The 22,875-nt window shown below is 42.5% G+C and overlaps 2 protein-coding genes across 3 annotated transcripts; both read right to left on the reverse strand.

Annotated features, from left to right (window-relative positions):
* Positions 1-850: 850 nt before the first annotated feature.
* Positions 851-7,758, reverse strand: LOC133890719 (uncharacterized). 2 transcript variants are annotated; one of them, XM_062331347.1, is made up of 12 exons: positions 7,573-7,758; positions 6,817-6,901; positions 5,610-5,806; positions 4,989-5,071; positions 4,789-4,834; positions 4,641-4,697; positions 4,502-4,556; positions 4,344-4,423; positions 4,166-4,229; positions 3,924-4,057; positions 3,076-3,469; positions 851-1,176 (listed from the first exon to the last, which is right to left on the reverse strand). In XM_062331347.1, the coding sequence occupies exons 1-11, from the start codon at positions 7,639-7,641 to the stop codon at positions 3,281-3,283; spliced, it is 1,059 nt and encodes a 352-aa protein (XP_062187331.1). In that variant the 5' UTR covers positions 7,642-7,758; the 3' UTR covers positions 851-1,176; positions 3,076-3,280. The 2 variants fall into 2 exon arrangements, with proteins under 2 accessions (XP_062187331.1, XP_062187251.1); XM_062331267.1 differs by having other exon boundaries at positions 4,323-4,423; positions 7,573-7,755.
* A 10,191-nt stretch (positions 7,759-17,949) lies between these two features.
* On the reverse strand, positions 17,950-21,982 carry LOC133890838 (glutathione hydrolase 3-like). The gene is made up of 6 exons (XM_062331469.1): positions 21,359-21,982; positions 19,348-19,866; positions 19,020-19,255; positions 18,658-18,922; positions 18,453-18,590; positions 17,950-18,352 (listed from the first exon to the last, which is right to left on the reverse strand). The coding sequence occupies exons 1-6, from the start codon at positions 21,836-21,838 to the stop codon at positions 18,098-18,100; spliced, it is 1,893 nt and encodes a 630-aa protein (XP_062187453.1). The 5' UTR covers positions 21,839-21,982; the 3' UTR covers positions 17,950-18,097.
* Between the last annotated feature and the right edge of the window lie 893 nt (positions 21,983-22,875).

The raw sequence follows: 22,875 nt of genomic DNA on the forward strand, positions 1-22,875 counted from the left end.
CCTCGAAATTGCCATCATGCGCCCCAAACCTTCCATCGATGCCACATCACTAGTTTTCGCCATACAATTTGACAAAAATAATTTTTCGTTAAATGGTGGGACGAAAATTTGTTTTCGCCAAACCGTTGGAGGAACCTGTATTAATTTTGAAATTTTCTTATTTTTGATATTATTTCCACAATATTAAAAAAATAATATTAAAAAAATTCCAAGGGAGGGACGGCGACAAGCATCGGCTTGGGTGGCCTCTCCTATCTCCTTGACCATGCTACTGTACTTAGTACGATTGGATGAATCATTGGTGGCAGGTGCCGTAGGATAGACTTCAGTCTTCAAGCAGCCAGCATGGCTTCTGCTGCCTCTGCATTGATATCTCTTTTTTTTTTTTTGACGGAAATGCATTGATGTCTCATTGAGGGCGCTGCTCTGTTGGTTGCAGATTCTAATACAGTGGCTTATAAACTGTTCAAGCTTTATCTGACCATTCAATTGCAAATTTTACTGCCGATAAAAGATTCTCTAATTACAAACCTGGGAAGGGTAATCAGATTTGGGAGAACTTTTATATTGCCTAGCAAAAGGGAGCCACTGGTTCAGGTACATCATAGTATTATTGTCTGGACAATTAGACAGCCAACCTGTAACTGGAAAAACCCAGCCATGGTGCAAATCTGAGAACCTACTGCATGGGGTCAATTCCTTTACCACTCCTTCCTGTGGACAAACTTGGACCTTGTACTCCCAAATCAAGAACATACTGAATTTCAATAGTTCACTATTTTGGAGAGTATTTTTAGTTACGGTCTTGCGGATGACAATAACATCAGGTAGGTGTCACTGCTGCAAGCAATGATTTTTTAGATAATGGATCGAACTAATGAAATTGTCCCGACCTCTTCATCCCAAGATGAATTCAACCGCACATTATCACAAGAGACAAAACCAGAAAGTAGATTATGTCTATCACCTAGACAACAAACATCAAAAGATGCTAGGAAATTTAACAAATAGTACATGTTAATTTTAAACATTTAATCTATTGCTAAACCTTTAGCAAAGATATCCATCGTTGCGATCTTCAATTGAAGACATCTTGCTCTCATATTCTCTTAGGTCCTCTTTTCTCTTCTAAAGTAGAGCTTAGAAACTAATTCAATGTGTGGCCCTGTAGATAACCTGCATAGGAGTAAATATGTTGTCCTTGTCAAAAAACATATCATTTCGGCTAAACCAAATTGCCCAACAAATGGCTATGGCTCCCACCAAAATTTGTTTCTTTAACCCCATATTTATTCCACTCAACCACGAACCAAACATGTTAGATACATTAATAGGAGGAGCTAATCCAAAAGAAACTTGAACTATTCTCCAAATGAACTTGGCAAAATTACGGTTAAAGAAAAGATGTTGAATAGTCTCGTCGAAACTACAAAAACAACCCATTTCATTCACATGCCAATTTCTTCTTATTAAATTATCTTTAGTTAAAATCACTCCTTTGTAAAGGTACCACAAGAAAATATTGATCTTCAACAAGCAATGATGAGGAACCTATTACTGTGGGACTCCTAGATCTGGAACAAGCACTAAATGGCTGCAAAATTTGGTGCAAATCCGAGCTTGGCTACAAGATGAAAAGGAAAAGAAAACTGAGCTTGGTTCACAAATCAAGAACATACACCACTTAGATTCCTAATAGTCCAGTACTCTCAAGAACAGGTAGTTTAGGGCATTCAGAGAGGCAGTTACACCAGCTACATTGTTCACAGCTTCTGTTAGTACATATAATCAGTCAAGAAACCTTTTCGGTCTGGAAAAATTGGATAAAAAGAAAGGAGATCGGTGCAACCTTTGTTAGATAGCACAAGCAATGCACTAAATGAATGAAAAATTGGGTGAAGAATGATGAAGATATTATTTAGAGCTTTCAGTGGCACCCTCAATAAATCATATATCTGAAAAGAGACTCTATCACTAAAAATATTTCATCTTTGGATAAAAGTAGAAATGGGAAGTTGAGATGACTGATACTATGTAAGCAAACTGCAAAGCTTTCTGCAGTAACAAGCAAATATGTTTGCAAAAGAACATTAATGACAAAAAGGATACATTTAGCAAAGTATAGTTGGCAGAAGAAGTTTTCTTTTTTGAAGCTCTGTGGATAAAAGGAAAAGAAAAATGGAGTAGAACTGTGGTATTACTACAGACCTGCATAAAACGCAGTATTCTGGGCATGCATTTAGTGTGTGTCAGCACGATTAGGTCAGGTTGAGCCCCAAGAGAGGAACATGTGGGCCAGCGGTACAAAAGAGAATTGAAAGTTTCTGAAGCTACTGTTTCTGAATTTACTAAAGAATAGTTGATAAGAAATGCAAGCTGCTTCTAAATCATAACACTTCCCTTATCCTTCATTTGCTTCTATTGAACATTTTTGGAGTAAAAATGATGACCAGATATCAGATATTAACCAAGAATTTCTTTACTTAACATGTAAACTAGTATCACTGTCAAAAGTACGTAATCACATGAACACACAGGAAGAAACACAATTTAGAAGACAAAGATAAAACATTAGATGAAAAAACATAGAATGTAAGAATGTGACCTAGGAATGAACATGGCACTTAACTTTTGTGGTCCCCTATTCATGGAATATGTAAGGTACTAAGCAATTTATTGCTTCCCTTGGTAGCCAGGCACTACCTGACGGCCAGCAACCTAACCACACCATGTCCTGTGAACGTACCATAAAGACTGTATCTCTAAAGTCTAAATCTTGACCATCAATCAGGATATATTCAACGAAGTTCAAACAAATCTGAACCATTGATATTCTTGTGACCAAATTCCTGGAGTAGTAGTGTCCAGTAACCAAAGGAAATCAGACTGCAGCAGGCAGTTCTATTTATACATAGCAAAAACCTGCTTTATGAGTGTAGTACTAGGCAATCTTTCTGGTTTGACATCAAAATCTACCTAGTGCTTCACAAATCTATGGTTGCCAGTGCAGGTTGTCCATAGTCCACAGATTTTGGAGAGTGGTGGCAGGGGAGGACACTGCAAATGAGTAAATACCTGAGAAAGGAAGCCAGAAATGCACATGCTTTCCTTCATTTCCTTTTGTTCCTTTTTCCCTTTCCTATATGAACAACTGAACAAACATACGAGAATAATACAGCAAATGTTGTTTGAACAAACACATAAGCTACTAGCCTGCTCGTGAAAACAAAAGAAATAAACAACAACAACACAAGATGCTACTGATTCGGCTGCCATGCCTTCATTCACTGTGCATTCTTTGACGATTGGGCCGCCTAACGTTCTCCCAGCTTGAGACAAGCAGATTCAGGATGTAGTAGTAAACAGTCATGACACAAGTCATGACGAAGTTCCAGCAAGAGGAAGGCCAGTACCAGGGATAGAGCAGCCGGAAGAACAGACTTATCACATGCCTCGGGTAGCGACCAACCTGTAGCCAAGTAATAATCCATAAGCAACCAGAAAGATATCATATTATCTTACGAGATTATAATGGAGAATGAAGAAATGAACCAAGTGGTTTAATCTTAACATATGCTGTTTATTGGTGACAATGAGGAGAGGATAACATAGAAGAACACAAGAGATGATTGCTAGAGACGATAACATTTTTCACCTATGATGCGCCTGGCCTCAATCGCAAGGTAACTAAAATTGTCGTTATCGCAACTTGCAGTATATCATCTACTAACTTAGGTTTTTTTGGTAGATCTACAGCATAGCAAGTCCACTGTACAGGTATGGACAAAGGTATCGTCAACACCCAACATGCGTGTTAAATAGCATCATATCATGCTTCATTACTTACAAGGTACACTGCCAAAGGAATCAAACTATAGTGAATTCACAACTATTCTAAGTATGGAGAAAATGCAGGTACTCACAGGGAAAAGCAAATCCAATGTATTCCAGGCTGCGTGCCGCACCGCTCTTGTTGGGTAGGTAGGGCCTCCAGGAGAAGTGAAGCTGTAGAGGCAGGCCTTTAATCTAGTGCTTGTAGTCATCCTCAGTTCCAACCCTGCATGGATTAATTTATTTCATAATAAAATTTGACCTTGCAGCGGAAGAATGGAAATGTAAAATTAGCTCATGTCTGACTTCTTTGGAAACTTGTTTAGACTAGTACCTTGAAGTATGGTCATGCGGGAGAGGTAATGCAGCAGTACTGGCTCGATTTTTAGCTTCTGAAGCTGCAGTAAAGAACAAAACAGTTAATTTCAGATGATGGTATAACTCATCATCAGATGCACAGAACAGCACATCTATTTCATTAAGGAAATAACCTGATCAGAGAGTTCAATTACAAAGTAATCTGCTGGACCACCAACCAAGAAAGAATTTGGAAAAGTGGGAAAATGCTCAAGGAAACTAGAAAGCAAGTGATCTGCATATAGAACATTGCGATACTTTAGTAGCAAACGATGAGCATTCAACATTAAGAAGATGCAGAAAGGACACCTACCTTGATCATAGAAGAACATGAATCTAGAGAGCAGAAGGAAAAGGTCTCTACCAGCCTGTGAATTAATAATGGAAAAGTAGCATTGGACATTGTTAGGAGAAAAGAGGTACAATATAACTCAATGAAGAAAGATAATAACCTGTAATGATATTTTACTAAGTCGGTCAGGGACTAGAGCAACGTCTTCAAGGAGATACTGTTTAACAAAGAAAGCAATGTTAGGGGTGTAAATACACATGGAGACTAATTTTAAAATGAGATAAATCAAGAACCAAACAAACGCTTACATGATACAAAGAGAGAAAGTGTCTTGTATTTGTCTGTATGTCAATCCTATTGAGAAACAATTTGATAAGTTTCTGGTAGTTTAGGAAGGGGAGAAAAAAAAGGCGACAACAGTGATATTTTCTCAACTGTTAGCAGCCAACAGTTGAAGTAAAAAACATTAAAAAGAAATAAAGCTGGCTTTTTATCATTGCAATCATACCAAAATACATTTGTAGCACCTTGAACAAGCGCAGAGCTGTATCTTAGCGATATTTCCTTTCCATCAAAAGGGGCTTCAAACAACTGCACAATGAACTTGTGATTACTAAAATGAGGTAAAGATGGAAGTTACTATAATTTTGAGAATCCTACTTGTCAGAAGGACGTAATAATCAATGGAGAGTAAACAGATTTTGTCCCATCCTGAAATTAACTTGTTTGACTTGTTATTGGTGTTAACATGTTAACCTGAACTGTAGTCTAGTTACTTCAGAATGAGCTTGGTAATGGATACAATATCCTTTCTCTGGTCTTGAATCAATTTAAATCTAGAATACGTATTGCCGATAACTTAGTCTCATCAAAATAGAATACATATACTATTTTGGAAGAACATATAGTAATTTGGAATATGTGCAGTGATGCATGGTATAGCAAGAGGTAAATTACTGAAAGCATGTACCCTAAAAAAAATAAAGAAATGAAAGCATGTTTTTCTCTGGACTTGAATGAATGCTTTGAAGGACATCAACTAGAAAATAAAACATGGTTTCTTGATAATGGAATTGGGATGTACACATACATCCTTCGATTATTTATTGAACTGAGTAACGCAGCATACCCATTTGTGGAAAAGAAGTGCAAATATGTTGGCCGCAAACAACTGGCTCCAGAGTTGCACTATCAACTCAAGTATACGTCTCCCACTTTCAGGAACTCTAACAAAATGATTAGCAAGAATCTCATAGAAGCACAGCCAACCATCTTCTCGTTCATCTACTGGAGCAATGCCATCATCGTACTTGCTCATAATTGCATCTGTTCAGAGTATAATGCAGTTATTTCTCATGAGATTGAATAAGCTGCACAGAAGTTGTGCTCCAGGATCTAAAACAACAAATCCAGCAGTGAATGTGGCCCAGGTGATCTTAATGAATTTATCATAAGAGGAAGTAGCAACCCAAAAGAAAGGAATTATACAGCAGCAAGACATTGTAGCTTATTGATTCAACGAAATCCCAAATGCAACAAATGCGTTACTTTTTTCCCAAATGAGAGATCGATTAAATTTCTTCCAAATGTTCTGCTCATCCAAGGCGACAATCATATTTATTTACTGATTAACATGTTTATAGAAACCATGGTGCACACAGTCTGAGTTCAATCCTAGTAATTAGCATCACCTAAACATAGATAATGATACAGGGTGTCACTTTCTGAAGGAGGAGGAAATAGTGCATGCTGTACCAGGTCCGAGCAGCCAATGTAAGAACATCAGAGAAGTGCAAAGGACTTACTAAAAAAAAAAGCTACATTTTGTCATGGAATGAATCAATAATCCAGTGTGGTTATGTCAGTATAACAATATGAAAATCAGGAATTCACAATCAACTGGTACCATAACTTCTTGATAAATCAATTTGAAAATCAAGATGCAAGGGACTAGAACTCAAGAAAGATCCAAAGAGGTAGTTCAAACACCATCAACAAGCTGTTGGCTTTCACAATTGGCGAAATGAAATCTATGGAACAGGAACAAGATAAACTGTTTGGCCTGAATGAAATTTATGAGACTCGTAGAAAGATCATAGATAATTGACATTAGGTCAAAACATCTGTTTTATTAGTCCCTCTTAATTCCCATATGGCCATACTTGCAAGCACATAGAACTTGTGCTCTAGCTAAAATTGTAACTGACTTTGATGCACTGCATGGCAAAGTCGCAGAATGCAGTAATTCCAAACACTAAACCAATAGTAAGCAACTAATATTGATGGAAAGAAAAGACTAATGAAATTAGCAGTCAAAACTATGCAAGATATGGTACCTCGAGCGCGATCGTCAACCTTCAATGCGATATCAGCAAACAACTGCTGCAGTATCTGTAGACGCTGTGAGTTGGAGCTCAGAGCCTGCGTGCAAACAACAAAAATACGGTGAAACAGGTCCACATTTATTATATTAACGAGTGAAATTTCGAATATAACAAATGTGTCAACTTTAAGTGGAATTACATCCATTGCATAAATTGGTATCAGACAATAACATTGTCACTTTTTTTTCCAACAAAAGAGGGAAGAACATGAAAAGTCCAATTTTTGAAACGATAACAGTCAATACTGCACAAAAAATGGATACACGAAAACGAAATTCCTGCTGTTTAAGAAAATTTCAAAAGCCCTCGTGATGTATCAATTTGGGGGTACTCTGCGAGAGAGGTCCCTCTCCCTCCTTTCTCCCTATTTGCCGCCGACCACACCACGGCCTTACCGCGGTGCACCCGCACACCTCTTACTGCGCGCGACCCTGTCCGCCTCGCACCGCGCAACCTCGCCCACCCCAACAGCCACCACACTTCCTCCGCCGCCCTCGAAATTTCTCGAAGCCGCGAAAGCACATGGTACGAGAGCCACAAAACCTCAAATTAACCGGGAGGAAAACAGATTGACGGAAAATTCAGCGACCCTAAGCACAGCGCGGAGGAAACGGACGAGACCACGAAGACGCCATGCCACCTTTACGAATCGGACCAGCAGCAGCAAACTGCCGGACACCCCCGCCGCGCGAGGAAAAGATGGGTTACCTTCTGCAGCTTGCGCTCGATCTCGAGGGAGAGCGCCTCGAGCCGGTCAGAGGAGCTCCGGCTCCGCATAGTCGCTGCCTTCCACACCGCGCGCGCGCGGCCGGAGGTGATCGGGGCGGTGGCGCTTTCTGTAAATTAAGCCGTGGAATTTTCCCAAACAATTTGTGAAGTTTCATGTTTGATGGATGGATAGGGATGCGGGGACCCGGATCTGCTGCTCCCATCGCAACCGCTGCCACGTGTGAGCCGTCGGATCTACAATGCGCGGCGCTTCCGTCGTGCTGTCAAGCCGAGCTCCACCCGCTGATGAACCGAACCATCAAGACCAACCACATTCCGTGTCAGTCATTTGACTTGAGCTTACAGCTTAATTTATACACACTTACTAAAGATTTCAATCGATTCCAATCAATTTCAGTCAACGTCTATTTCAATGGCAATTTCAATCAACGTCTATTCCAATGATAATTTCAGACTACTGATATTTTAATGACTTGACAAAGAGTTAATATTTAGGGATAATAGTTTTTGGGGTTTGGGATGTTCTCCGTGCTTTGAGGGTAGCTGGGTAGCGGTAAGACTGTTGGTGGGAAGTGGCATGGTAGTGTAGCGAGGTGATAACGGCTGTGGCAGGAGGGTGGTGGGTAGTGTCGTCGGAGAGTGGGACAAGAAAATAGCTCGTCACCACTAGGTTAGTGTGGCAGGGACGACGACCACAAATCTGATGGTGGGAGTACCATCGGAAACAAAGGCCAGTGGGCGGAGCAGGGGAGCAGATGCAACGCTGAGAGAAAAACGTGAAGGGGAAAAACCAACAAGAGGTCAAAGATGACATGAATTATATTAAATGTAGATCCAACGTAATCTTATATAATTTAATTAGACATGTCTGTTTGTCCTTCAAAAGATTTCCCCTCTTCAAATATTTTAATTTTTCATATGTTTGATCTTCATCCAGCGTACTAAATCAATCTCCTCCTTAATATACAGCTCCCAACCGTAATCATATAAATGCACTTAAGGTTCTATTTGTATCACCGTCATCCTTAGGCGGTGGGAAGGTGGTGCCATCCTCACCTCACGAAGCCCACCGCCTCACCATCATCGTGCTCGGCACTGGTACGAATCGTCTGCCGCCGCTAATCCTCCCTTCATCGTATGCCTTTGCACGTCTCTTTTTCTCTTGTGCCAGCCATGCTCTTCTTCTTCTTTGTGTTCGGCAGGGTACCCCGCACTGCCCCGTTGATCCATCTCATTGACTCTTGTTGTGAGATCCACCACCACCGTCTGCATCTATGCTAACCCATCAACAGTTTGTGTGCCCCCACGCTGACCCTACTCACTGACGATCCTCCACCGCTATAGCCAGTGGAGCCCCCACCGCCTCATCATCCCAACCACTGCCGAGCCGATTGACATTCCTAACCATCCCTCTAACGTTGGAGGACCATAAATCTCGAATCATAACCCCAACGCTAATCGGGTGGTGCAAGGCAGTAGAATGACAAGAGACGATGGAGATGAGGAAGGAGCAGCCGAAGCTCGCCGGAAAGGACGACTATGGCTGCCCTGAGCACGGATCTCCTCATCAATCGTAAGGTCAGAAAATCGCATGGCCGTTCCGTAATTTAATTGGTCGGGTTTCTGACCAAACAGCTCAACCTCAGATGTACATTTCCATGGGGGGAAATGCTACGGTTCTCTTGTAACTTTCAACAATGGTACAGGAGACTAGGACTAGGCATCTTGGTGGTACCTCCAATCAAACGTTTGTGAGAAGCTAAACGTTGGCGTTTCGCATGCACGAACACATTTGATTTGTTTTTGGTGCAGCCACGGGGAGGCGTTGACACAAAGCCTCTCTCAGTAACGGCTCTAGTCAGTTGTCATACTCAGCTCCGACTGCCGCGCGTCGGGAGAGACTCGACGGCGGTGCTTCGTGCAAGATGGGATTAATTGATAATTGATTGTGTCTGTACCAAATTAATCGAAAGAAACTGTACCAAATTAATTGAAATTTTATTGAGGCTTCCAAATTAGATGTGATGTCTAACATCATTGGAGCGAAGTGGACCGTACGATGTAGGTAGATGGATGCCTGAGATTGTGTTTTTTATATTAGTATAGAAGTATAAGATAGTGTTAGGAATAAAGTATGACAGCATCGAATACGAGATATGATTTTTATGTGAAAAATTTTTGCCGGAAAAAAATCACGGACGTCAATCGGCGATCTTCAATATATCAGGAATATATACAATGCAGGGGACTACAATGAGCTTCTCTCTCCCCCCTAGCAGCTTACAAAATATATTTATAGGGTGGACAATATCGACTAGTCTAATACGGATTGTTTCGAAACATGGGTTGAAGACGTCTCTTGTATAGCCGACCAAGAATTCATATCACAATCCAACAAACTCCACCTTAAGACGAATTACATCTTATAGCAAATGAAGAATCATCAATGGACTACCTTCAATAACAAATATCACATACGCCAAAAGTTTCTGGGACTCAAACTGTAACACCAACTAAACTTGAGCATAGCTCAAATTTAGTAGCAGGAACTGACTTTGTCATCATATCAGCAGGATAGCTCAAATTTAGTAGCAGGAACTGACTTTGTCATCATATCAGCAGGATTATCATAAGTGCTTATCTTGCATATTTTAATATCACCTTGAACAATAACATCTCGAATATAATGATACCTCACATCAATGTGCTTTGTTCTTTCATGAAATATCTGATCCTTTGTAAGAAAAATAGCACTCTAATTATCACAGAATATATTAATGCAAGAATTATCTCCATAAAGTTCAGTGTACAAACCTCTCAGCCAAACAGCTTCTTTACATGCTTCAGAAATAGCCATATATTCAGCTTCAGAAGTTGATAAAGCAACAATAGCCTACAAATATACTTTCCAACTAACAGCACAACCATCAATAGTGAAAAGTGGAATAGTCTATATGCCCTTCTTCGTAAGTAACTGTACTTAATCATAATTGTACTCATCAGGCAGTTCTTCTGCATCCTGAAACAAATCAAATGATGTATCAGATAGATCCAAACAAATCCTGGGGTAAAAAAAGGAGACGTGTCAAAATAGTCCATATGTTTGGGGTTCCTTTCGATTCAGTGCTACCATCGCACCTACATAAAAAGGTAATCAATTCTTTCTTTTCGTCTTTTATCAAGTCTTCCTCCCTTCAGATGAGACCCCGGCGGAGTTCCATTGGAGGACTAAAAACCCAATAAAATGCATTCTAGGTTGATTCACATCTTTGATGTATGTGCCAGGTCTCATTATCTAAATGCATGAAATAAAAATACTTGATATCAGAAGAGATAGAGATGGGTTCTTTTGTTCGGGAGACAACCATTGTATATTCAAGCCGAGATGACCAGGAAAAGAGAAGGATAAAGAATGTCATATATCTCAGGAGCTAGATCACTTCCCGATGAACAAGTAAGAATTGCCTCAACAACATAACCTATGAGAGATCTCCTCTTATCCAAATCACCAACATAATCTGAGTCAACATAACCAACAAGTACAACTCCAGATTTCTCAAACTGCAAATAAGCATCGGAAGTACCACACAGATATCTGAAAATTCACTGAACAGCTTTCCAATGTTCTTTGCCAGAATTATCCATGAATCTACTAACAACACTCAATGCATGAGATAAATCAGGACAAGAGTAAACAATGGCATACATAAGTGAACCAACTGCACTAGAATATGGAACTCTAGACATGTACTCAATATTGTACTCTAACTCAGGACATAGAGCTGAAGATAATTTGAAATGAGCAGTTAATGGAGTACTCACTGGTTTTGCATCATGCATATTAAGACGACAAATGACCTTCTCAATATAACCTTGTTGACTAAGATATAACTTGTCAGCTTTCCTGTCTCTAATGATCTCCACACTAAGAATTTTTTTGCTGCACCTAAATCCTTCATCTCAAATTCATTACTCAATTGTGATTTCAATTTGGCTATTTCTGATTTATCTTTTGCAGCAATCAACATATCATCGACAAAGAGAAGCAAATAAATAGCCAAACTATTAACAGTCTTCAAATAGACACAGCTATCATAATCAGAACGCTTAAAATCATTAGAGAACATAAAGGAGTCAAACCTCTTGTATCACTGTCTAGGAGACTGCTTCAAACCATAAAGAGATTTCTTTAATTTACAGACAAGATCTTCTTTTCTAGGAATAACAAAACCTTTAGGTTGATCCATATAAATATCTTCATCTAACTTCCCATGTAAAAATACAGTTTTAACATCTAATTGCTCAAGTTCATAATCACGCATAGCAACAATACTGAGTAAAGTGTGAATAAAACTATGCTTCACAACAGGGGAGAAGACATCATTATAATCAATACCTGGAATCTGGCTATAACCTTTTGCAACTAACCTTGCTTTATACCTTGCTGCTTCATTAGGAGAAATACCCTCATTTCTTTTGAAAATCCACTCGCAACGTATAAGTTTTTATGTTACTGGATTCCACAATTTATAACAGTTAACACCAGATTTATAACCAAGAAAGATGCACTTAACAACTCTAGGTTCTAATTTACCATTATCAACATAAGCATAAACAGGACTACCAAAAACTCTCAATTCTGAATAATCAGCTGAAGAACCAGACTATATCTCAATTGGAGTTTTCTTATCAATGGCAATATTGGGTGATCGATTAATAAGATAGCAAGTAGTGGAAGCGGCTTCAGCCCAAAAACGTCTATGCATACCTGCATTAGACAATATGCAACGGGCCCTCAAGATGATAGTTTTGTTCATACGTTCAGCTACACTGTTTTGTTGTGGAGTACCAGGAACAGTGTAATGTCTCAGAATGCCTTCAGACTTACAATATAAATCAAATTCATTAGAACAGAATTCCATCCCATTATCAGTGCGAAGCTTCTTTGCCTTCTTTTCGGTTTGCCTCTGAACCATAATCTTCTACTCTTTAAATACTTTAAATGTTTTTGATTTATGATCAAGAAATAAGGTCAAACTCTTCTCGAGTAATCATCAATAATAGTTAACATATAATGAGAACCACCTAGTGAAGACCTACGAGATGGTTCCCATAAATTAGAATGCACATAATAAAAAATACCTTCTGTTGTATGAACCGAAGTGTTGAATTTCACCCTCTTATGCTTGCCAAAAATACAATGCTCACAAAATTTCAGCTTGCCGATATTATGTCCATCAAGAAGACCTCTTTTGCTCAATTCTGCCAAACCAAGTTCACTCATATACCCAAGACGCAGATGCCAAAGATTAGTAGAATCAAAATCTGATAATGAATGTAAACTTACAGCAGCATCACATGTGATTGTAGTTCCTCGGAGATGATATAAATTGGCAGACTTCAAATCACCTTTTATTACAATAAGAGAACCTTTTTTCACCTTCAAAACAAAATCTCCACCTGACCAATCATACCCTTTATTATCAAGAGTACTCAAAGAAATAAGGTTCCTTTTCATACCTGGAACGTGCCTCACATCTGTCAAAGTTCTAACAATAACATCATGCATCTTTATCATAATTGATCCAATTCCAATAATTAGACATGGGTTGTCATCACACATTCTAACAGAACCAACATCTTGAACAAAATTATAAGTGGTGAACCAATCTCTATGTATGCATATATGAAAAGATGTAGCAGAGTCAATAATCCATTCATCACCACTACTAGCACATCCAGCAAAAGCAACGAGAGTCTCTCCATTAGAACTATTATCGGAAGTAGCAACGGATGCTTTACCTTATTCATTACATTTACCTTTCCTCTTTTCTTTATTCTTAAACTTGTAACATTCAGATATATCATGATTATTTTTCTTGCAATACCTGCAGAATTTTTCTTTGCCTCTGGACTTTGAACGACCCCTGTAACCGTTCGAACTTTTATCTCTTTGGCTATTATGCGAATTCTTCTCCTTTGTCTTGCCACGCACAATCAAACTTTCTTCATTAGAAATAGAGCCATCAGTAGACACCATCTGTTTCATCTTTTCCTTGGCATGCAAGACCTCATAAACTTCTTTCAAAGTTAGTGTATTATGACTATATAATATGATATCTCTGAAGTTTGCAAAATACCTAGGTAATGAGCACAAAAGAATAAGACTCAAGTCCCCATCATCATATTTTACCTCCATAAACTGTAGGTCAGCAACGATCTCTTTAAAGGCCGAAAGATTATTCAACACAGAACCACCCTGCTGTAATTTGTGCATGAATAACTTCATCTTCTGATGCATTTTACTGGTTAGATCCTTGGACATGCAGATCGATTCCAGCTTTAGCCATAAAGTAGCAGCGGTTTTCTCCTGCAAAATCTCCTGCAAAATATTGTTTGATAAATGAAGATGAATTTGTGACAAAGCCTTACGATCCTTTCTCTTTTCTTCATCGAACCAAGACTTTTGATCCTTATTCCCAAAATTATCAAATGCATCATCCAGATCAGTATGCGCAAGAACAGCCCGTATCTTTACTTGTCATAGAGAAAACCTTGTATCACGATCTAGCAATGGAATATCATATTTCATAGAAGCCATGAAGAAGGAAAAATTAGAAATAAAATAGCCTGCAATGCCTCTGGTACAACCCTTTGTGCACGAAGCAATAAATTGCAGAAATCCTGGCACACTTCGTGTACGTGCAGCAATCAAACCAGAAAAACTTTCCTCATGTGTTTCCTCCTTGTGGCAGAAAACGAACGCGGCCCCGCAAGCACGAGGCTGCTTCAAGTGTTCGGGACTTTCGCCGGCTAGCAGCTGTTTGCGTGATGGCGGATGACGTCGGCAACAGATGAAATCGCGAAGCGCGTGGATAGGCGTCACGTCCCAAATTTCATAATCACGTGATTAAGCTTAATCATACATCATTAGCATCATAATTATTTTCGAGGTAAATTATTTTGGCACACTAGAGCACTTTGTTTGAAATCAATTGGATGAGAGAAAGAAATTCGGGAGAGAAAAAAAAATTAAAGTCGCAGTTAAAACAGACCTCTTTCTCTCTAACATGTGAGACCCACCCGGCCCCACACCTCCTCCACTCCAAAGGGGCAGCCCACCTGCTCTCTCTCTCTCTCTCTCCTCCTCACTCTCCCTCACGTCCCCACCCGAGCTCCCTCTCCCTCTCACTCCCCTCTCAAGTCCTCTCTCCATTTCTTCCAAAATCCGAGCTCAAGAGAAGGATTGGAGGTAAGCATGTTGTACCATTGTGATCACAAGCTCATAAGCTATCCATTCCTCCAATTCATTTTCATTTTCCCCAAGGATTCGAGCCGATTTTGTTATCTTTTGGTGTTCTTTGTTGAAGCTCAAGGAACACCGGAGTTCTTCGATTTCTCACCATTTCCTCCTTCTCCCGGCGGTCCTCAACCTCGACAAAGCACCTTGGGTAAGTCCTCTAGGCTTCTCATGGCTTAGATACGCATTTGGTTGGTCAAAATTCGAATTTGAAGCTAGGTGGTGAAGTTTGGGTATTTTTGGATGTTTTAGACCTACTTTGAGGATTTGGATGAATTTGAGTTAGGAATTGAGTTTCTAGGTTGGGTAGTGAGTTCTCGGACCCTTGAATTAGCTCTAAGATGTTTCCTTTTAGTATGGAGAAGTACGCAAATCATTTTGGCCAAATTTCCCCCTCTCAAACAGGCTGTTTTGGAGCCACTCGGAGAATCCGGGCTGGCCTGGAGGGTCCAGGCGACTCCTAGCCGAAAATAACAGAGAGCTCCGCCCAGAGGGTCATACGGAGACTTCGTTACCCCGGAATATCCGAGTCAACCCGGAGTATTCATGTTGACTGTTCATGAGCCTTTTTTCTTTTGTGCTGATAACTTGTAAAATTCATAATAAATTCTCAGTAACTCCAAAAATTATGAAATCAATTTTTTTAGTTTCATAATAAACTATTATATCTATTAAAAATATTCCTAGATATTAAATGTTGAATTAAATTTCTGATATTAATTAATTAGGTTAAAGATTCATTAATTTACCAATAATTTTTCACAAGTACAAAGTGGGTGAATCCAATTTTGCTAGTTTTGTTATGACTTGTTCTAGCTAGGAAAAATATTTTCATGCATTGTAAAGTATATTTTTATGGTATTTCATCTTGTGCATATTGTGGCATGCATTGGTGCACTTTATTCATACTCATGGCATTGCACACATTATTCTTTTTATAGAACATCGAGCCGGTGATCCAGGAGAGCAAGAGAAACTTTGGACAGCTACCTGAACAGCAAGCATCTAACATATCGAACCCTGTCAGTTGAATTGAATGAAGTCTAAATATTGATAAACTATGCTTATATATAGGTTTGCATGTATATGGAGTCAATGTCGGGAACAAATGGGTAGAACATACGCCAATTGCATTATTCTACCTTGATGACTTGTTCATCCACGTTTCTTGTAGCTTTGAGATGATGTTATGTCTAGGTACAAGTTCGACTTATATGCTTAGCCATGCTTAGGTCTTTTGGTAGAAGTCGAACGATGACGTTTTCCGTTGTTCGCGAGCATAGGATTTACTTTTATCGCACAAATATGTATTTGATGTTGTTATGGTTGGTTGAGTGGTGAGTAGGAGACGAGATGTGGACGGTGTTAGGGGTGTCATCTACCCTCAAGGAAAGTCCAGGGGTAGTTCTGGAAGGGAACCCGGACACCGTAGGTCGCTTGCATCGTTTAAGATCAATCGTTGGAGTAGTTGATTTTAGTACTTACCTTACTCACCACATGCCGATCTAATGGTAAGGCGAGCCGAATACCTTCGCAGATGTGGCTTTGTGGGGCCTGAACATCGACGGTGTGAGCGAGCGGGCATGTAAGTGGTACTAGTTTGCTCCGGAAGTAGTTCTAGTACCGCCGCGTCGAGCGATGCATGTTGCACACGGTTGGGGCTGGTTGAGAAAGGTTGACAAGGGTACCCCTTGTGTGCACTTTAGCGAGTGGCACAAGCCGTATGGTCCCCGAGTCATGTGGGTCCAAGAGTATCCCCCTGCGGGGTGTAAAAATAGTTCGAACTGCCGCGCTCTCGGTCATGAGCATGCTATTATTTCATTTGCATCCGGTCGTAGAGTTCTCGTTGTTGTTTCGGTTATATGGTTCGTATATATTGTTTGTGGTTTGGATATGTGGGAGGTGGTCGAGATGGCACTTGTTATACATTGATACTATTGTGGTTACAGTTTCGTATGATCAGTTGATAGTTGCAGGGTAATTTTATATATGTTGGTTAAGTTAGTTGCTCACAGATATGTCTAGGTTGCTTACCGTTTTAATTAACTTAACCGCATGTTTATAGTCTTACTAACAGCTCAATGCATAATCCTTGGAGTCGGGATATTATATACACATATTGTGTAAGTCTTGCGAGTACCTTCGTACTTAGGGTGCTGCCCTTAAGTTGATGCAGGTACTCCAGCTGCTAAGGAAGGGGTGGTGTTCGGCTACTTTGTGCCTGTCGATCAGGGTGTGCGGGCAGGAGTAGTGCATCCTACTCCGAAGCTCGAGCTTTTGGAGTGGAGCCTAAGGGCATGTGGCTCCACTCTCTTTTGTTGTTTAGTTTATTCTTTCCGCTGCGTAGATCTTTGGATAGTTAGGAGTTGAGGGGTTTTATCTCATCCTAGCTCGCTTTTGTTATAAATTGTTGGAATCTGTTGCATGCTTAATTTTTGTAATATAAATATTTATTACTTGCTCTTTATTAAGCTATGTTGTGATGTACTATGTTAGAGGCATGTGTTTCGATCATTGGGTACAAAACACGTGCTGAGACTATCGAAACAGGATTCTAGTTAATCGTCGATATCGGATTATGAATAATGATCCCCTGATGATTAATTAGAATACTGTTTGGATGGTTCCTCACAATAGGACCGAGCGACAAGGCGAACGACGAACCTGGCGAATTGAGCGGCGAACTCGGCGAATCGACGTAGATGCAATCTCAGTCAACGAGCGGACGAAACCGATCTAGCAAAATCGACGAATCCTAATGACAGGATCCGACAACGAAAACAGATCTATTTTTTTCTTGTATTATCATGTGTTTGATCCAGCTCTGATACCATTTGTTAGGAATAAAATATGACAAGATCGAACACGAGACACGATTTTTACGTGAAAATCCTTACGAAAAAAAACCACAGGCACCAATCAACGATCTTCAATATATCAGGGATGTGTACAATACAGAGGATTACAATAAGCTTCTCTCTCCCCTAGCAGCTTATAAGATATATTTATAGGGATAAACAATAACGACCAGTTTAATAAGAATTATTCCGAAACAGAAGTCAAAGATATCCTTTATATGACTTAACAAGAATTCGCATCACAAACTACCAGATAGAAGTGTGCACAGGTAAATGCATGAATCATGGTGTACATATCTACATGAGGAGATGGATCGAAGCAACAGCTAGTCTACGGTCGCTAGCCTCACAACCCTGCTGGGCTGCCATCTTTCCTCGGGTCGCTGACGGCGGTGAGGTTCCCGCGGAAGACACTGTCCCCGCCGCCCGAGGCGGCCGGGGCCGGCAGCTCGTGCACGATGAACTGACTGACGCCTCCCGTGTCACTTCTCTGCAGCCGGTGTCCTCTCTGCGCCAGGAACTCGATTGCCTCGCCGCTCAGAGCGATGACCTCGCCGTCGATCACCGTGTCGTTCTCGTACGTCACCACGTTCGGCACTAGCTGATTGCATCAATTCGTCAACTTGTCAGGAGTGAGATCAACTCGATCCAGGGTCAATGATGCATGGAACGCGCGAGGCGAATGCATAGCGGATGTTTACCTCATGGTAGACCCTGGGGTGCTGGACGGCGGCCAGGGGGTCCAAGCCGACGATGAAGTGGTTCAGGAAGACTTGGGTAACTGTGGCGATGATGTCCGTGCCCCCGCTGCCGCCGATGACGCCGGCGAGCTGGCCGTTCTGCAAGGACACCTCAGATGTCAGTACAAGCGAGTTGCAACGAGGCGTGTAAGAATGGATGCAATACCTTGAGTATGATCAGCGGCGTCATGGAGGACAGGGGCCGTTTGCCCGGCGCTATGAAGTTCGCCGGCGCGGGCGGGAGGTGGTCGGGCGTGCGCTCCGCCGGCACGGAGAAGTCATCCATCTCGTTGTTCAACACGATGCCCGTCGACGGCGAGAGCACGTGCGCGCCGAAGCTGTAGTTCACGGTCGTCGTCATCGCCACCGCGTTCCGGTCACCGTCCACCACACAAAGGTGACTGGTGCCGTGGTCTCTCAGCTGGCTCCACCTGACGCCATCAACCAAAAAAAAAATGCATGTTAGAGAACTGGTACTCCGATGTCCGATCCTTGCTCTTAAGAGATGTGAAGACCATACGTGCATACTTTGGGAAGTAGTAACCGGGAGGGAATGTCGTATTGTCGACGATCCTTTGCCGGATTTTGTCGGCGAACGGCGGCGACAGCATCTCGGAGACGCTCCCGGACACATTGACGAAGTCGGGGTCGCCGAGGTCCATCCGGATCGCCAGCATGTGCTTGACCGCTTCGATGAGCCGGTGGACACCAATAAACATCTTCACGAACTCGAGCGATTTGTACCCTCCCAATATGTTCAGTATCTGCAATGATCAGACGATCAAAACAAAATTTTGCTGCGTTTGAATCGACGGATGCAGAAATCATTGCAAGCTCAAGCTGCAAGGGCACTGACCAGAGCCACCCCAACTGTGCCGCTCGACGGCGGCGGCATGCCGAGGAAGGTGTACCCCATGGCGTCCGCGCGCATGGCGTCGCTCACCTCCACCTTGTACCCCCTCAGGTCGTCCACCGTCACGATCCCTCCCGCCGCCCTGACGTCGCGGACAAAGCTCTCGCCGACGGCGCCGCCGTAGAACGCCGCGACGCCCTCATCGGCCACGCGCTCCAGCGCGTCGGCGAGGGCCGGGTTGCGGCACGCCTCGCCAGCCGCCAGCACCCTCCCCTCCGGCGCGAACACGGCGCGCAGGCCCGGGTCGGCGAGCACGTCCCCTTCGTTTTTCTTGAGAGCGCGGGCGACGAATGGCACGATCGAGTAGCCGTCACGCGCAAGCCGGATGGCCGGCGCGAAGAGGTCCCGCCACGGGAGCCGGCCGTACCGCGACCACGCGGCGTGGAGACCCGCGAGCTCGCCCGGAACGCCCATGGCGAGCGCGCCCTTGTACTTCGTCGACGGGTCAGCAGCGTACATGTCCTGGTGTTTGCACGAGCACAAAGAACAGAGACTGCTGTAAGGAAATGCTTCGCATCACACGTGCGACTGAAAACTAGCAAAGCCCATAATTTCTATCGTAATTAGCTAGTTTTATCTTCAACTAAATGAAGAGATTTTTCAAGCAACTGAAAACTAGCAAAGACGATAACTTCTATCGCAATTAGTTAGTTTTTATGTCGAACAATTAAATGAAGAGATTTTTCTCTCCAACAAATTAAAGAACAAAGTTTGTATTTGATGGTAGCAGCAAACTTTGTGTGTCGACTACGATGCGATCAGTCAATAATTGCAGGTTCGAAATGTTTCAGAGATCCACATAGTGAGCACACGGTAAGCACTAAGCAGCAAGGAGGTCATGTGGAGAAGCAGTTCTAATCCGAAGCCGTCTGACAAATATGTTTAAACTTTTTTACATTACCACTAATATCTACATCATAAACTAGCTAGGTGCACGTGCATTAAAAAAACATAAATATTAAAATTGGTAATAGACCTGACTAAATAGGCCAACGCGTGACCTAATACTGTAAGCAAGCACAGCCTAGCACAACGCAACCCGTTTATAAGTTATTATAATCATAACTTATACTATGAAAAGTCCCGGCTTCTGCCGGGATCGTGTACGCTGCCCATGCTTCCCTGTCTGATGCGGCTCTCACTCACTCTCACATGCAACATGCGCACCCGCACATGCATAAGCCATGCATTTTTTTATTCACCAGCCACATGTATGCATGTGAAGGTCACGGAACAAAAAATACCGAACGCCACAGGTGAGAGATGGCAGGTGCCTTTTGTATTTTCCTAATCGGCTAGGAGTCCACTCCGCGACCAATGCGCAGCACCCTGAGCCTTCCGCTGACATGGGAGTGTGCGTCACGCGCCAAAAAAAAGCCCCTAGTGGCTACCGTATTACGGGTCGGTAGTGGTGGAGCCAGGACTGGAAAAGGATGTCCTCTTCTTTCCTCCTCAACCCCCTCTTTCCTTCTTACTAGACCTATTCAAATACTGGGCCGGACTGGACTTTGAAAAGCCCGATAGAAAAAATCAAAAGTCTGAGTTCGATGTTGAGCCAGGTTTATAGGTCGAGCCTAGTCTGATAACAGGATTCTTTGGGCTGGGCTCGGGTTTTTCGGCTTCTTCGAGTTTTTTGGCTTCTTTTGAGTTTTGAACAAACTTATGTTTTATATAGTAAAATATGTTTAAACTTCTTCTGCATTTGCAGTTGCAGCGAAATCAAGAACTGCTCGCATCAACGTCGAAGTTCCGTGTAACTCGCTTGTGTGTACCTATCACTTGCGTAGGCAATACGTGGCCCACCAGAGACTGATGCGCGCGCAACCGGACGCAACAGTTACCAGGGCCCAGTTGGTGGCCGGCCGGGTGTCATGTGGTGGCCCCACATGTCATCGAAAGGCATGGTCCTCTCGTCTCCCCCGCTTGCTACTGAGACGGTGGCGCGGGTACATACCGGCGTGGCCGCGGCAGGCGCGGTCTCCCTGGCGTCGAAGGCGACGGCCTCGCCGGAGGCCGCGTTCCTCACGACGATAAACGCGCCGCCGCCAGCGCCGCTCGACACCGGGTGCACCACCCCGAGGCAGAGCGCGGCCGCCACCGCCGCGTCCACCGCGTGCCCGCCCGCGCGCAGCGCCGCGGCGCCCACCTCCGAGCACCGCGCGTCGTCCGCCGCGACCGCGCCCACATCGGACTCCGCCTCGTGCGGACTCAGCCGCACGCCGCCACCGGCGCCCGACACCCGGCGGCGGTCGCCGTCGGCGCCCCCACTCCCGGAGCTCAGGAACAGCAAGGCGCCGGCCAGGGCGAGGAGCGCCGCGGCGATGGCCAGCACGGTCCACGGCCGGCTGCTCCGGCGGCACCGCGGAGCTGCCGGCGAGTCAGCGCCGGCGCCGAGGAGAGGGCCCTGAAGGCCGCCGCCGCCGCGTGCGGCCATGTCAACGCCGGCCGGAGATTCTTGCCGGGATTCTTGGATAGAACGAGCGCGAGGGGGGAGAGGAGGGATTCTTGGATGGTAAGAGCTCGGTCTCTTGTTCTTGGCGTGAGATACTGCAATTGTATAGACAGTACCAGCTAGGAAAAAAATGTCTCTGTCACTGCAAGTGTCCAATATTTTATAAGGAAAACAAATGTAAACCCCCTCAAAAATCAGTCTGATTTTGATATTCCAGCAGAAAATCTCTTTTGCATTTTTCATATATATATGTATATATATATGGAAAACTTTTTTTTACCCGAATTAAATAAAATATTTTCTGGTAAAAAAAGTTCTCTACCTTAATTAAGTTATACTTATAGAGGCCTAACTTGTTGGGAATTACATCAAACTACAGAAATCCAAATGTTACGTTCTTATTTTCTATTCTCATCAGAGAATATCAAAATAAATATGCAGGACTTCTAAAGAGAGTTGAAGTAATCATTATCGTAAAGGCAACTTCTAAGTTCGAAACTTATTGATGCACGATGGCGTTTTGAAGGCAACAAGATTCATAAATGTATGTGTGTGTATATATAATGCAAAAGGGGAATCTCAAAATAAATAAACTTTTGAGGGGGTTTTACAAGAAAACAATTTTTAGGAGAAATTTTAAAATCAGACTGACTTTTAGGTTGCTTTCCCATTTTCTAATGACAAACATAGTTTAGTCTGTCACTTTGTCTCTCTTTTTAGTAATCAAATGAAAATTCAGGACAGGATTGGTTCATTGGTTGATGGCTGACGCAAATTGTACTAATCCGTATTAGACTATTCCTACAGCTATTCAATAGCAGTTCTGAATTCTGACGAGTCCGTGGTTTATTTCGCTGAATCAAATGTTATTGTATGTTTCTTAGTCCAAGATTACCAAAATGGATTTAACATGAGACAGTGGTGGGAATAGAATAAGAGCATTGACGTGCGCATGAATCACAGTTCTGAATTTTTCTTTTGAGAGGGAGAAAGTGTACCAAGTATTTGTAAGCTGTGTG

This window comes from Phragmites australis, chromosome 1 (assembly GCF_958298935.1).
Source record: "Phragmites australis chromosome 1, lpPhrAust1.1, whole genome shotgun sequence".
In the NCBI taxonomy this organism is placed as follows: domain Eukaryota; kingdom Viridiplantae; phylum Streptophyta; class Magnoliopsida; order Poales; family Poaceae; genus Phragmites; species Phragmites australis.